Source organism: Ananas comosus, linkage group 1, assembly GCF_001540865.1.
Source record: "Ananas comosus cultivar F153 linkage group 1, ASM154086v1, whole genome shotgun sequence".
Lineage (NCBI taxonomy): Eukaryota > Viridiplantae > Streptophyta > Magnoliopsida > Poales > Bromeliaceae > Ananas > Ananas comosus.
In genome coordinates, this window is record NC_033621.1 from 21,536,768 (window position 1) to 21,548,897 (window position 12,130).

The window sequence follows — 12,130 nt, forward strand, 5'->3', positions numbered from 1 at the left end:
CTTCTTTTCTTGGCTTTTGCAGCACGCTGTAATGGCTTCAGAAAGAAGGCACACTGTAACAGCAAACACTGGCGGCTTAGCCCAGTAATCCAAGGGCTAATTTGCATCAAACCTAATGTGGCGTAATTATAGTCCCACTGCTTGATAACTAAGGACAAGGAGATGAGAGAAGAACGTTATGCTCGTTTAGACGCCTCTGAAACTGTGCCAGCCGAGCCTGCAAGTTCACGATTCCAGCGGCTTTCTGCGAAAGTATCGCACTCAATCTTGAGATGTAGTCATCTAATTGGTTGCCAGGTTGATCTGCTTCGACCAAAAGGTTCATCTCCTGAAAGTACAAAGGAACAGAGAAAATTATGACTTTCTTTGCCGACCAAAAAAGGTCATGTGATCCAAGGCATTATTACCTCTCTTATGATATCTAGAGTCTCCTCCACTTGCTTTCGGTGAGCAGTCACCAGCTCTTCTTCTTCCTGAAAGTGTATCATTGAAGAAAGGTTATTACAAAAAAAACAAGCTTTTACACACGCACATAATATATATATATATATATATATATATATATATATATATATATATATGGATCGGGAGCACTAACTAACTATTTCAAAAATACGTATAGTTAGAAGTGACGCACTAATCACACTTAAGGGCTCAGTCATAACGCTTTACGGGCCTTCAATCCGCCTAAATGTTATGCCTATTATTGGAACTCTCTCTCAACTTATTGACTCACCTAATACAATTTATTAGTTTTTTGAACTTATTGTCACAGATAAGAAAGTTAAACTTATTTTAGACAATAATAAATAGCCAACAATATAGTCCCAAGGCTTTTTTCTCACTTTTTGTTGTCATGTGATTTATTTTTGTTCATCATAAAGAACTGTCATTAAATATAATAAAAAAAATACTGTATTTTATAAATCACATGATAGTAACGTGATATATTAATTTACAGACCATATGATGGTAAAATGTAGCATTTTACCACATTGTGATATCCTTCTTAATGACAAAAAAACGGAAAAAAAATTTCAGGTTAGTAAAGTGAAACTTTGTAGAATGCAGGATGACAAAATACAAATACGCTAAATTGGAGACCGGGAAATTGGATTTTCTGTTGGAAAAAAGGATATTATAATGTTTTAATAAAATATATAATGGTGCAATTTTAGTGCTAGATTTGAATTGGAAAGGCCAGAAAACACTCAGCATAAATTCCATCAAATTGTATGGATTAGCAAAAACCAAGTTGTTGGAATATTCTTTAATTAAATTAAAGAGTACCTTGTTCTTTCATAATCAAAAAGTCGTTTGAGAGAATATTAATTACAAGTAAATTCATGTGATGTACTTAGGAATCTTGCTGTTAAGATGATAATAGTAACTAGTGTTTTTTAATTTTAATTAGATAATTCCCCAATATATAGTGTGGACTCTCCAAAACTAGAAAAGATTCCCACATGTTTGAAACATGTGAGGGAAATAGTCACTTTGCTCTTTTGTTTGAGTTTTTCATTTTTTTTTCAAAATCTCAAATAATTAGGCCAATTTGCTAGTTAGGAGTGGAACATCAAATCTTTTATCCAAAATATCAATATAGTACAAAATACGCCTAAAATATTTATTAACAGTACCCCACTAATATGCATAATTTGGCCTGTTAAATATTGAAGCTGGAGATCAAATCAATTACGTCACAGAACAAAAGTGAAGAAATATATATATATATATATATATATATATATATATATATATATATATATATAAACAAAATCAATCTTTTACTTTATTCATAAAAGTGGTAATGTATTCGTCGATTGATCTTGCAAAACCTAGATTTACCATATATTTCAATATCTTCTTTTTTTCCCCAAAAGAGAAGGATTGAATTAATCTTAGATATCATATATACTGATTTCATTAATATCATAAGGTTATAATGTGTTCTACTTATGATAGCACAGCAAGGATTCAAAGAAATGATCCTATTTCTTAATGATGATTTATAGTACCTCATTCTTTAATTTCCACAAAAGAGAAAAAAAAAAAAAGAAAGGAAAAAGAAATTAAAGATGATATAGAATGATTGATTTGTGTTTTAATTAATTAGATGCTATATACCCACATAGTATCAAGTACTCCAATTGAAAGGATTGATTCCCCCATGTTTGAAACATGTGGGGAAGATGCATGGACACTTTATTCCCTTCCTAAAATTTTATTTATCTAAAACAAGTTTAGTACACTTAGTAGTATCAACATCAAATCGCCCTTTTAATTTGCTACAAAAAAGTGGTAAACATGATCATAAACATTACAAAATTTAAGTAGAATTTAATTTCTTATTATTTGGCGAAAAGACCTGCGATTGATATAGCCTCAAGCAATTCAGCTTGAGTTCTCTGCTGTGATTTAACCTCTCAACGAAATACGCTATGTTCGGCCGCATATCTCAGGCCGAGCTTGTTTCGATGGGCTCGGGGTTGATTTTGACTCTGATGGAAGGAATTCTAAAGACCTGAGATCTCGGCCAAAGCCTTCAGTTGAAGTCTACGGCGGAAATGAGAGGAAAATGTAGTATTAAGGCTAGTGCTATACTGCTACATTGAATTGGAAATTAGAAAACTAATTTACCCTACTTTCGGCTGAAATACGAAAATTACTCGTACTTTCAAATCGCCCTCAATAGTTGGATGTTGGAGACGTAGGTTCTTTCTCTAGTCGTCTGCACAATGTTAATTTATAACCTTCACAAGTCAAGTCTCAGTTCGACTCATCCGATAGTCAAATTCAAGTCCTATCTGGAAACTTAATTGAGATAATCTCAATCGAACGTCCGAAAGAACCCGGTACCTTGATCTTTCACACTTAGAATTCTAATAACCTTTGTTGTCCCATTTTTATCATATTAAGGTTAACACCAAAATATTGGACCAACACTAGCTACTATTTAGAGTTTTAATACCTTTTATTTTTATATTAGATTTATATTAGATCTCTAGATAGATTCTTTTAGGGTTTTTTTTCACTAGAGAAACACATTGATTTCATTTCTATCATAAGCTTATAATGTGCTCTAATCATGCTGACAAAACAATACATGCTAAGAAATGAACATTATTTCTTAATGATGATAATAATAATATATGTAGACCCTTGAAGCTTTTATTCCACAACTTAAAAAAATTAAAAAAAGAAACAAAGATCATAAATATTACCTTCTCACTTAGGACCTCTTGGATGAGAGAAGTATCCTTTGATATACTATTTATGATCTCTGCAGTTGTTGCTTCTTGTGAATCAAAGAACCCAACTTCCTGTTTAAGGATTGCTTCAAGATACATGTATCTTATCCTCAACACCTGCCTCTCACTTGTTCTACTCCAACAATACCCCTCTACAATTAATCATAGATAAAACAAACCTCATTAAAATCATATATCCAAGACTCATCTCAAACAATATGATACCCAAAAAAAAAAAAAAAAACTGAAAAGAAAATCAAGACTACGTGGTAGGATGTGATTGCGTTCATGAAAATTACCCATAAAAGCCACCACCATGACTACTAGTCCTACATAGACAAAGTAGAGGCAATACTGCAAACAAAGAAAAGGAAGAAAAGAAGAATAGATCAATCATATATACATGCAAGAAAATTTGAGTAGATCATAGTGAATAATTAATAATTAGTATAATGTAGATTAGGGTTTTTCTTGTAGTTCCTAACCTTTTCGATCTCATGCATGAAATATAAGTGCTCATCCTGATGGGCTTTTCCATAACCTAAGCTGTTCATGAGATTGCTAGCAAAGAGGAGGAGGCAGTTGGTAGAACACCCATCTCCAACAGCTCCTATGGTGCCCAAAAACATCAGAAGAACATCGACGCGATCCGCGAACCGAAACACTCCGCGCAAGGATCCCTCGCATCGGTTTCCGGTTTCGCGATCCTCTCCTCTTTTCTTTTCAGCTTCCATGGCTTAGTATGATGAAAACATGATATTGCAGCTTGAGTACATAATGGCTATATATATATATATATACTGCACCTTTTATTTTATCATGCCCATATAGGTAGATGTGAAAATACTAGAAAATTTTGTCCTTTTTTTGCAAAACACCATCTTCCTACATGCATGTTTCCATTATGTGGAGTGAGCATTTTAATTAAAGATGAAACCACCACGCGCATAAGGGTCTGTTTTCAATATTACTTTATATGGCCATTACTTTCTTATGCTCATAATTAAGTAAACCAAAAAAAAAAAAAACTATTAATAAAGAAAAGGACCACCGACCGTCCCTAGAGTAAGTGGTAAAGAGCTTGATGGTTGGTACCCGAGATCTCAAGTTTGAATCCTAATTGATTCACATTTTCAGCTAAGTTTATTTCTAAATAAAATAAATAAAGCAGATAGCATGCTACCTATCTCTCAAAAGAAATAAAGAAAAGGACCATCGATCTTTTGTGACATCGTTTCCCTAAACATGCTTCAGTATTACTTTAGTTGCATGCCTTAGGGTGTTGTGGGCTAGCTTAATTTGCTTTATTAATGGTAAAGATATTGGACTCCCCTTTGCACAGGCTTTTTTGGTAAAGCGACAGCTATATTACCCTTTACATTTGCCTTTATTTCTAAAGACACACATGATATGCTTGAGACGTGTAAACGATAATATAAGAAAATTCACGATTATGATGAAATAAAATCAAGAGAAATGATCACCATTAAACTGATAAGAAGTGATCATTAATTACCATCCATTACGGTTAATGAAATGCACATGAACATACATATATAGATACATTAATTCTTTACAAATTAACTTATATGAGTATATATGCATGTTTAAGATATCATTATAAAAAGGATCCTGATTAACTAGTTAGGGAAGTAAAATAGTTTTTAACCGTCGAAAAAATAGTGGACAGGTGAGAAAAGAATAAATATAAGAAGATCAATAGAATTAATTCCTTATGCAAATTTTGTGTTTGCATTAATCTTAATTAACTAGGTTGGTGGGTTATGTGGTTCATGCAAGGTTTAGGTTGCTTCCCACTTTTTATTAATTTTCTGGTTGTGTCACTTGATTTACATGTACAAGTCAATTATTAAATTTTAAGCATTTTATAAAAAATTAATAGCATTAGGTACGTAAATTCACTAGTCCAACTCTCTAATCAAATGTATAAAATCATTTGAGTACTAAAATTTAGAAACTTTAATTAGGTGCATGAAGTACACTAGTGTACCTCTCTCTCTCTCTCTCTCTCTCTCTCTCTCTCTCTCTCTCTAAACTAGTTACATGTATATATACTTCGAACACTCAAATCACATGTTGATATGCTTTAGTACACATATACTAAAATAGTGTACGAGGACTTTTAATTATATGTGTACATATTTTAAATCCCTCGTGTAGAGTGTGTGTGTATGGGGCAGGTGTAGTTTCGTAATTTGTGGTACGTCCATAAATAAAATGATTCTAATAATATATGTGTCACATAAAGTAGCTTTAGTATGATCTTTAAGTACCTAATATAGCCACTCTCAAGCTCTATATGTCCATGTTTGGTATTATTCATTTAACGTGTAGGGACCTGTGCAATTAATTGAATTAAGCCTAACCTAGTTAAGTAGCTTCGGTTAATCTTGATAGTGATGAAGTTTTTTTTTCTTCCTTCTTTAATATTTCATCTTTTAATATCCATGATATGATCATTTTCAAACTCTTTAGCTCATGGATCTTAACCATTAAAGCTAAAAAAGATTATCGGAAAAGTTTCTCCTATACATTTTTCTTGTTAATTAAAAACAATAGCTCCGCATTGAATAGAAATTAAATTCTAATACGTGTTTAGCAGATACGAGAGAATCTGCCTAGTAAACTAAATGCTAATTGCGCTTAATATGTAGATCAATTTGGTGCCATATAAAAATTTGAAATATATTTTTTCCCTAATTTCTCTTATTTTTCTTTTAAATATTTGAGAGGGCATCTAGTTATTATATATTAAGTGTTGATTTGATGGATTACTTTGTACGTCATAGCTAGCACAAGAAGCCAAGTGCTTTTCCTGGTAGTGCTTTAGACCACTAAAACCCACTAAGCTAATTGCATAATTTTATATTTATTTGTTACATTGTCCTCACTCTACTTTAAACTTAATTAAAAAAAAAATTAATGATGGATCCCAACTTAATTAGTCAAACCACCATTACATAGCTCAAACCCCACCAATTGAATAAAACATGTGCTCTTTTATAAGGAATATATTTATTCCCAATATGCCATAAGAGATTCTTTATTCCAAATATTAGGGCATCAACTTTTTCAAAAAAAAAAAAGAAAAGAAAAGAAAATGAAGATAAATTTTTTTTTATTTTTCCAAATCTTAAGACTCTGAGAATCCTCTGAGATATTTTATTAATCTAATTATTTTGTCCTAGTACAAGTATATATCAATGGAACATTAGTGACTTAATTTTTTTTCTTTTTTTTCTTTTTTGAGTAATGATCCCAAGATTGAAAGTAGAGAATCCTTTGAAATATTTTATGCATCTATATATTATTGTGTGTTATTACAAGTATTGATTGAATATTAATGATTCTGAGATTAGTCGCGGTTCAAAGTTCGATTTTTTTTATGTTTTTAGTTTTTATGAAAACTGAACCAAACCGAATTAATAGTGTGAACCGAAGTGCTTCTGCTGTTTCACTGTGTTGGGTTAAAAGAAAATTTGATTTACACAAAATTAAATAAATTGAAGCTAAGTGTCTAAATGCTAATTGGAATTGATCTTTTTAACAAACTTCCTGCACTCGCAATTTTTGTTACTTTAAAATCTGAAAATGAGCTTATGAATCTCAAAAACAAAGTATTCTAATTCTACCAAATGGAAATTATTCGAAAAAAATATTTTGATAAAAAAAATAAGCTGCTTGTAGTTGTTTACACAGTTCTAATAAAACATAAGACTATGAGATAATATATCTTAACCCAAAATAAAGTTATGAACATGTCACACACACTTATTGAGAAAAAAAAAAAAAAAAAGAGAAAATTTTGAGAGGATATTAAATATAACACAATAATTCTCTTATCCAATTAAGAAGGATATGAAGCTGTATAAAAGAGCAAGGCACACTGCTACAACAAGCTGGTGATAGAGTGAGATGGTGTTCTCTACACCCAGTGTAGGAGATGAAGCTCTATTAGCCGTCGGATGCGAGTGGATGAAGGTGACGGATATGGACGGCCGTAGATTTTCTTCAGCGTCGTAGATGGGCTTTCCACTTGCACTCCTGAAGAGCCCATTACTCCTAGCCTGCAAAATAGCACATTGGATTGGGCCCAATAGGCCCATTATTAGGGTTTTGTGAAATGGCAAATAAATAAATAAATGAATAAATAAATATGTGGGTAGTGAGTTAGGAGTCACAATTCCCACTTCTGTTTCTGCTATTATCAGTAAACCATTTGACAAATAAAAAAAATAAAAAAAAGTTCATGTTGTTTTTAGTGATTGAAGGTTAAAAATCAAATATTTGTACTTTAAAATTAGAAGCTCTAATTTAGAGCTTCAGCTTTTGCTATACAGAGAAGGTATTGAAAAAATTTTAATATAAAAAAGGCCTAATGGTTGCTCGCTCTAATTTTATCCGTTTGATTTGTTATTATGTAATTGACTTGTTAACTTGTTATTGTAATTCATAAGAAATTCTTTTTCTTTTCCATTTTTCATTTGAGAATTATAGCTTAGTTCTAATTATGACATCAATAGAGATGCAAATGGATCCGGACCGGTGGAAATCCCGCCCTAATCCACTAAGAAATGGAGTGGGATGCAGGGACCTTCTCTTTTTCTTTTTCTTTTTTTTTGATCTATATTCCGATCGGCCAAAAATCCGTTCCGCCCCACCTGCCTGAAATGGAGCGAGAAGTGGGGGCACAATAGGATAAAATCCAACCCTACCCACCTCCGAATTCGTCCCTTTTGCCGCCCTAGATATCACAAATTTCGTATGTGATTGGTTTATGACGCACCAATAATAATTTGAGCAGATTCTTTTGCCTCTGAAATAGTATGGCGCTTTTGTTTTGTAGTGGTACTTAGTCTTAGACAATACTTTATCGAACAGTATTTATATTCTCCAATATTAGAGGCCAAAGAGGCCCAAATTAACTCCTACCATATTTCATGTATGATGATTTGAATCACCTGGATCTGGTCACCGATAGTGACAACAATGGCCTTGTCACTGGGGCAAAAGTTGACCCAACCTCTCTTGGTGTACATGCAAAAGCCAGAAGCTCCTTGGCACACATGCAGACACAAAGCATGGGAGTTGATTAAGCTCTTTATCACCAATTTGAGGGCTTCATGCTTCAGCTGCTTCCTGCTGTTGCTGCTGCTGCTACTGCTGCCGCCATTTTTGTACTTGTTATGCTTATGGAGCTGAAGAACCAATTCACCTGCACATTTCTCTCCTGAAGCTACTTCTAATGTTTCTTCAATTTTGATGGCTATCTTCTTCATGAGTTCACATAGATCATCCATTTGGTCACTGCAAGGAGAGAGAGAGAGAGAGAGAGAGNCTTTTGAGAATTATAGCTTAGTCCTAATTATGACATCACTAGAGATGCAAATGGATCCGGACCGGTGGAAATCCCGCCCTAATCCACTAAGAAATGGAGTGGGATGCAGGGACCTTCTCTCTTTCTTTTTCTTTTTTTTGATCTATATTCCGATCGGCCAAAAATCCGTTCCGCCCCACCTGCCCGAAATGGAGCGAGAAGTGGGGACACAATAGGATAAAATCCAACCCTTCCCACCTCCGAATTCGTCCCTTTTGCCACCCTAGATATCACCAATTTCGTATGTGATTGGTTTATGACGCGCCAATAATAATTTGAACAGATTCTTTTGCCTCTGAAATAGTATGGCGCTTTTGTTTTTTAGTGGTACTTAGATAGTACTTTATCGAACAGTATTTATATTCTACAATATTAAAGGCCAAAGAGGCCCAAATTAACTCCTACCATATTTCATGCATGTATGATGATTTGTATCACCTGGATCTGGTCACCAATAGTAACAACAATGGCCTTGTCACTGGGGCAAAAGTTGACCCAACCTCTCTTGGTGTACATGCAAAAGCCAGAAGCTCCTTGACATACATGCAGACACATAGCATGGGAGTTGATTAAGCTCTTTATCACCAATTTGAGGGCTTCATGCTTCAGCTGCTTCCTGCTGTTGCTGCTGCTGCTGCCATTTTTGTACTTGTTATGCTTATGGAGATGAAGAACCAATTCACCTGCACATTTCTCTCCTGAAACCACTTCTAATGTTTCTTCAATTTTGATGGCTATCTTATTCATCAGTTCACATAGATCATCCATTTGGTCACTGCAAAGAGAGAGAGAGAGAGAGAGAGAGAGAGAGAGAGAGGGGTTAAGCTAACCAACAAGTGAAGGGATTTAAAACTTTCTTAATATATATATAGTTGATTTTAGAAAGTTGTTTGGCTTGGAACCTGTAAGTAAGGTCTTATTTGGCTTAGCATAAGTCATATAACAATAATTCTTCAATAAAATCATAACTACATGAAAATGAGCTGATAAATAATATTTATCATATCTAGTAAAATCACAAAAAATGAATAAATTATTTATTAAATTATCAATTTTAATAATTTTAATAAAGAATATTTTATATAAGTAATAACTTTGATAAGGAATGTGCAATCGTTTTACCTCTCCGTGTAAAAAAATTCTGTAGCGAACTTTATCCGCACGCAAAAATCTGAATTTACAGGAAACCACACTCTTTGATAAATGATGTGATACGTTAATTCATTCTAATAAAGTTGTATATCAAAATTTAATAATTATTTAAATTATTTTGACCTATTTGAGATAATGGTAAACTACCATACTAGTAAAGTGTAGGTGTTATTTTGTAATTTAGCCTAGCCAACCCAACTAATCACTTATTATTCTACAGCCGTCCAATTAACACCAAAAACACCATACTCTGGGATGCAAATGGATTCGGGTCGGTGGAGCTTCGTTTTGATCTGTTTTGAATAAAACGATAAATAAAAATTAAAAATTAAATAATAATAATAATAATAATAATAATAATAATTTGCTTTAAATTTGTTCAAATTCATTAAGAAAATGGGGATGGAGCCAGGAGTGGCAATTCAATTCGCTGTTCGCGAACTAGTTCGTGTTCAGTTCGAAATGAGCTCGATATTAAATCACTCGTTTAGTAAATGAACCGAACACGAGTTAGGAAGCTCGATATCGAATTGCTCGTTTAGTAAATAAGTAAAACACGAGCTGAATTTTTCGGCTCGTTTAATAAACGAACCGAACACGAGCTGGGATCAGTTCATTCGCACTTGGCTCGACAACAGCTTGAATACATATATTTTATATTTATATAATTTATTTATTTTATATTTATATATATTTATATATATAAATAAATATTATATATATAATATATATTTTTTTATTATTTAATTTTTAGTAAGAAAAATATAAAGCTGAACTCAATTATAAAAAAACTCATTTATATGTAAAATTTCAACTATTAAATTAAAGTCTAATTGATAAAATTTTATAAATTTATTTTTTATATATATTCAATCTAACCCATTAAACTTATTTTTCGTTGGTCAGTTCGTGAGCTAGCTCATGTCGGCCCGTTTATTATTGAACCGAACACGAGCTGAATTTTTCGACTCGATACTTTAACGAGTCAACTCGTGTTCAGCTCGTTTATTAAACAAATGGAACACGAGTCGGTCACAGCTCGCTCGTGTTCGGCTCGTTAGCACCTCTAGATGGAGGGGATGTGTATCTTTCACAGATCCGTTCGGACCCTCGCGAATGGAGNAAATAAATAAATAAATAAATAAATAAATATTAATAAATAAATAAATAAACAAAACAAAAAAAAATTAAGAACTTACTAGAAGCTTCTAGAATCTCCAGGCCAAGTTCCCGCCGTTTCCTCCCTACTCCTCTCCCTCCTCTCTCCCTTACTCCACCAAAATATCTCCTCCTCCTCCTCCTCCTCCTCCTCCTCTCCCCTCCTCTCCTCCTCCGGCGATCCCCTCACCATCGCCTCGGCGGCGGCGGCGGCGGCGACGAGCTCCGGCGGGACGCCGTGGCCGAGGATCTGGAAGCATCCGAGCTCCGCCGCCGCCGACTTCATCTTCTCCGTCGCGGATCCGGCGCCGACTCCGGAATCCAGAAGCCCCCGCACGTCGATCTCCGCCGGGATCGTCCGGGGTAGGGTTAGCTTCGGCACGCTGCGCGTGCTCCGCAAGAATCGGGCCATCTCGTCGTCGTCGTAGGGATCGTCATCGGACGGTTGAGCATGGGCGATCGGCGATGGAGGGGGTGCTCGGGATTCTTCTAGAAGCTTCGGAGGAGTGCTCGCCCAGAGAGATTTCGCCATGAGAGAAGGAGATGGCGATCACGAAGGGGGTGAAAATAGAGAGGCAATCTCTCTCATTTAAAAGCTATGGTGATCCCCGTACGTTTGCGATATTGCGACTTGGTCCATATACTTTTTACTAAAATCTTTAATAGTTGTGAGTTGTGACTTGAATTACGTTACACTTTAGTCCAAGATAACTTTTTTTAGTTTTATTTGGATGCATGAATATTTATTTGTGATAATGTGTTTGATTCATTAAAGAAACATGCAATAAGATTACCTATTAACTTTAGATAAAGATAATATTCAATATCAGATTTATACTTATTAAGACATCCAATAAGATTTTTATATTTTGTGTCGAAATATGTTGGATTGTTATTACATCTACTTTGTTATAAGAACATTTTACAATTTTGGATCATTATAAAATTCCAAGTATAACAGTTCTTTAGTATAATGTATATTTCTTACTTATAAAATGTTTATTCTATTTCAAAAGAATAATTGGGAGGCTGCGAATGTTCACAATATATAGGCCTTGTTTGAAAAGTACAGGGATCAATTCGCAATATGGTGATAATACAGTGACCATCTAAAAAAAAATTAAAAATAAAAAGGATAAAGTGCAGAGGAGAGGCATGTGGTAATGATAGT

The 12,130-nt window shown here is 33.9% G+C and overlaps 2 protein-coding genes across 4 annotated transcripts in view; both read right to left on the reverse strand.

Moving 5' to 3' along the window:
- The window catches only part of LOC109707742 (putative ABC transporter B family member 8), a 14,502-nt gene extending 10,501 nt beyond the window's left edge, over positions 1–4,001 (reverse strand). Inside the window, exons 1-3 of one of the 2 annotated variants that reach the window (XM_020229260.1) lie at positions 3,737–4,001; positions 3,518–3,605; positions 3,225–3,403 (exon numbers count right to left, since the gene is read on the reverse strand). In XM_020229260.1, coding sequence (XP_020084849.1) covers positions 3,225–3,403; positions 3,518–3,605; positions 3,737–3,985 — 516 coding nt within the window. In that variant the 5' untranslated portion in view covers positions 3,986–4,001. The remainder of the gene's footprint in view (positions 1–3,224; positions 3,404–3,517; positions 3,606–3,736) is intronic. The other variant, XM_020229269.1, reaches the window with a different exon arrangement.
- On the reverse strand, positions 7,088–11,677 carry LOC109719474 (feruloyl CoA ortho-hydroxylase 2). Of its 2 annotated transcripts, none has more exons than XM_020246190.1 (3): positions 11,001–11,677; positions 8,234–8,579; positions 7,088–7,339 (listed from the first exon to the last, which is right to left on the reverse strand). In XM_020246190.1, exons 1-3 carry the CDS (start codon positions 11,489–11,491, stop codon positions 7,112–7,114), a joined length of 1,065 nt encoding a protein of 354 aa, XP_020101779.1. In that variant the 5' UTR covers positions 11,492–11,677; the 3' UTR covers positions 7,088–7,111. The 2 variants fall into 2 exon arrangements, with proteins under 2 accessions (XP_020101779.1, XP_020101789.1); XM_020246200.1 differs by lacking the exon at positions 8,234–8,579 and adding an exon at positions 9,088–9,424.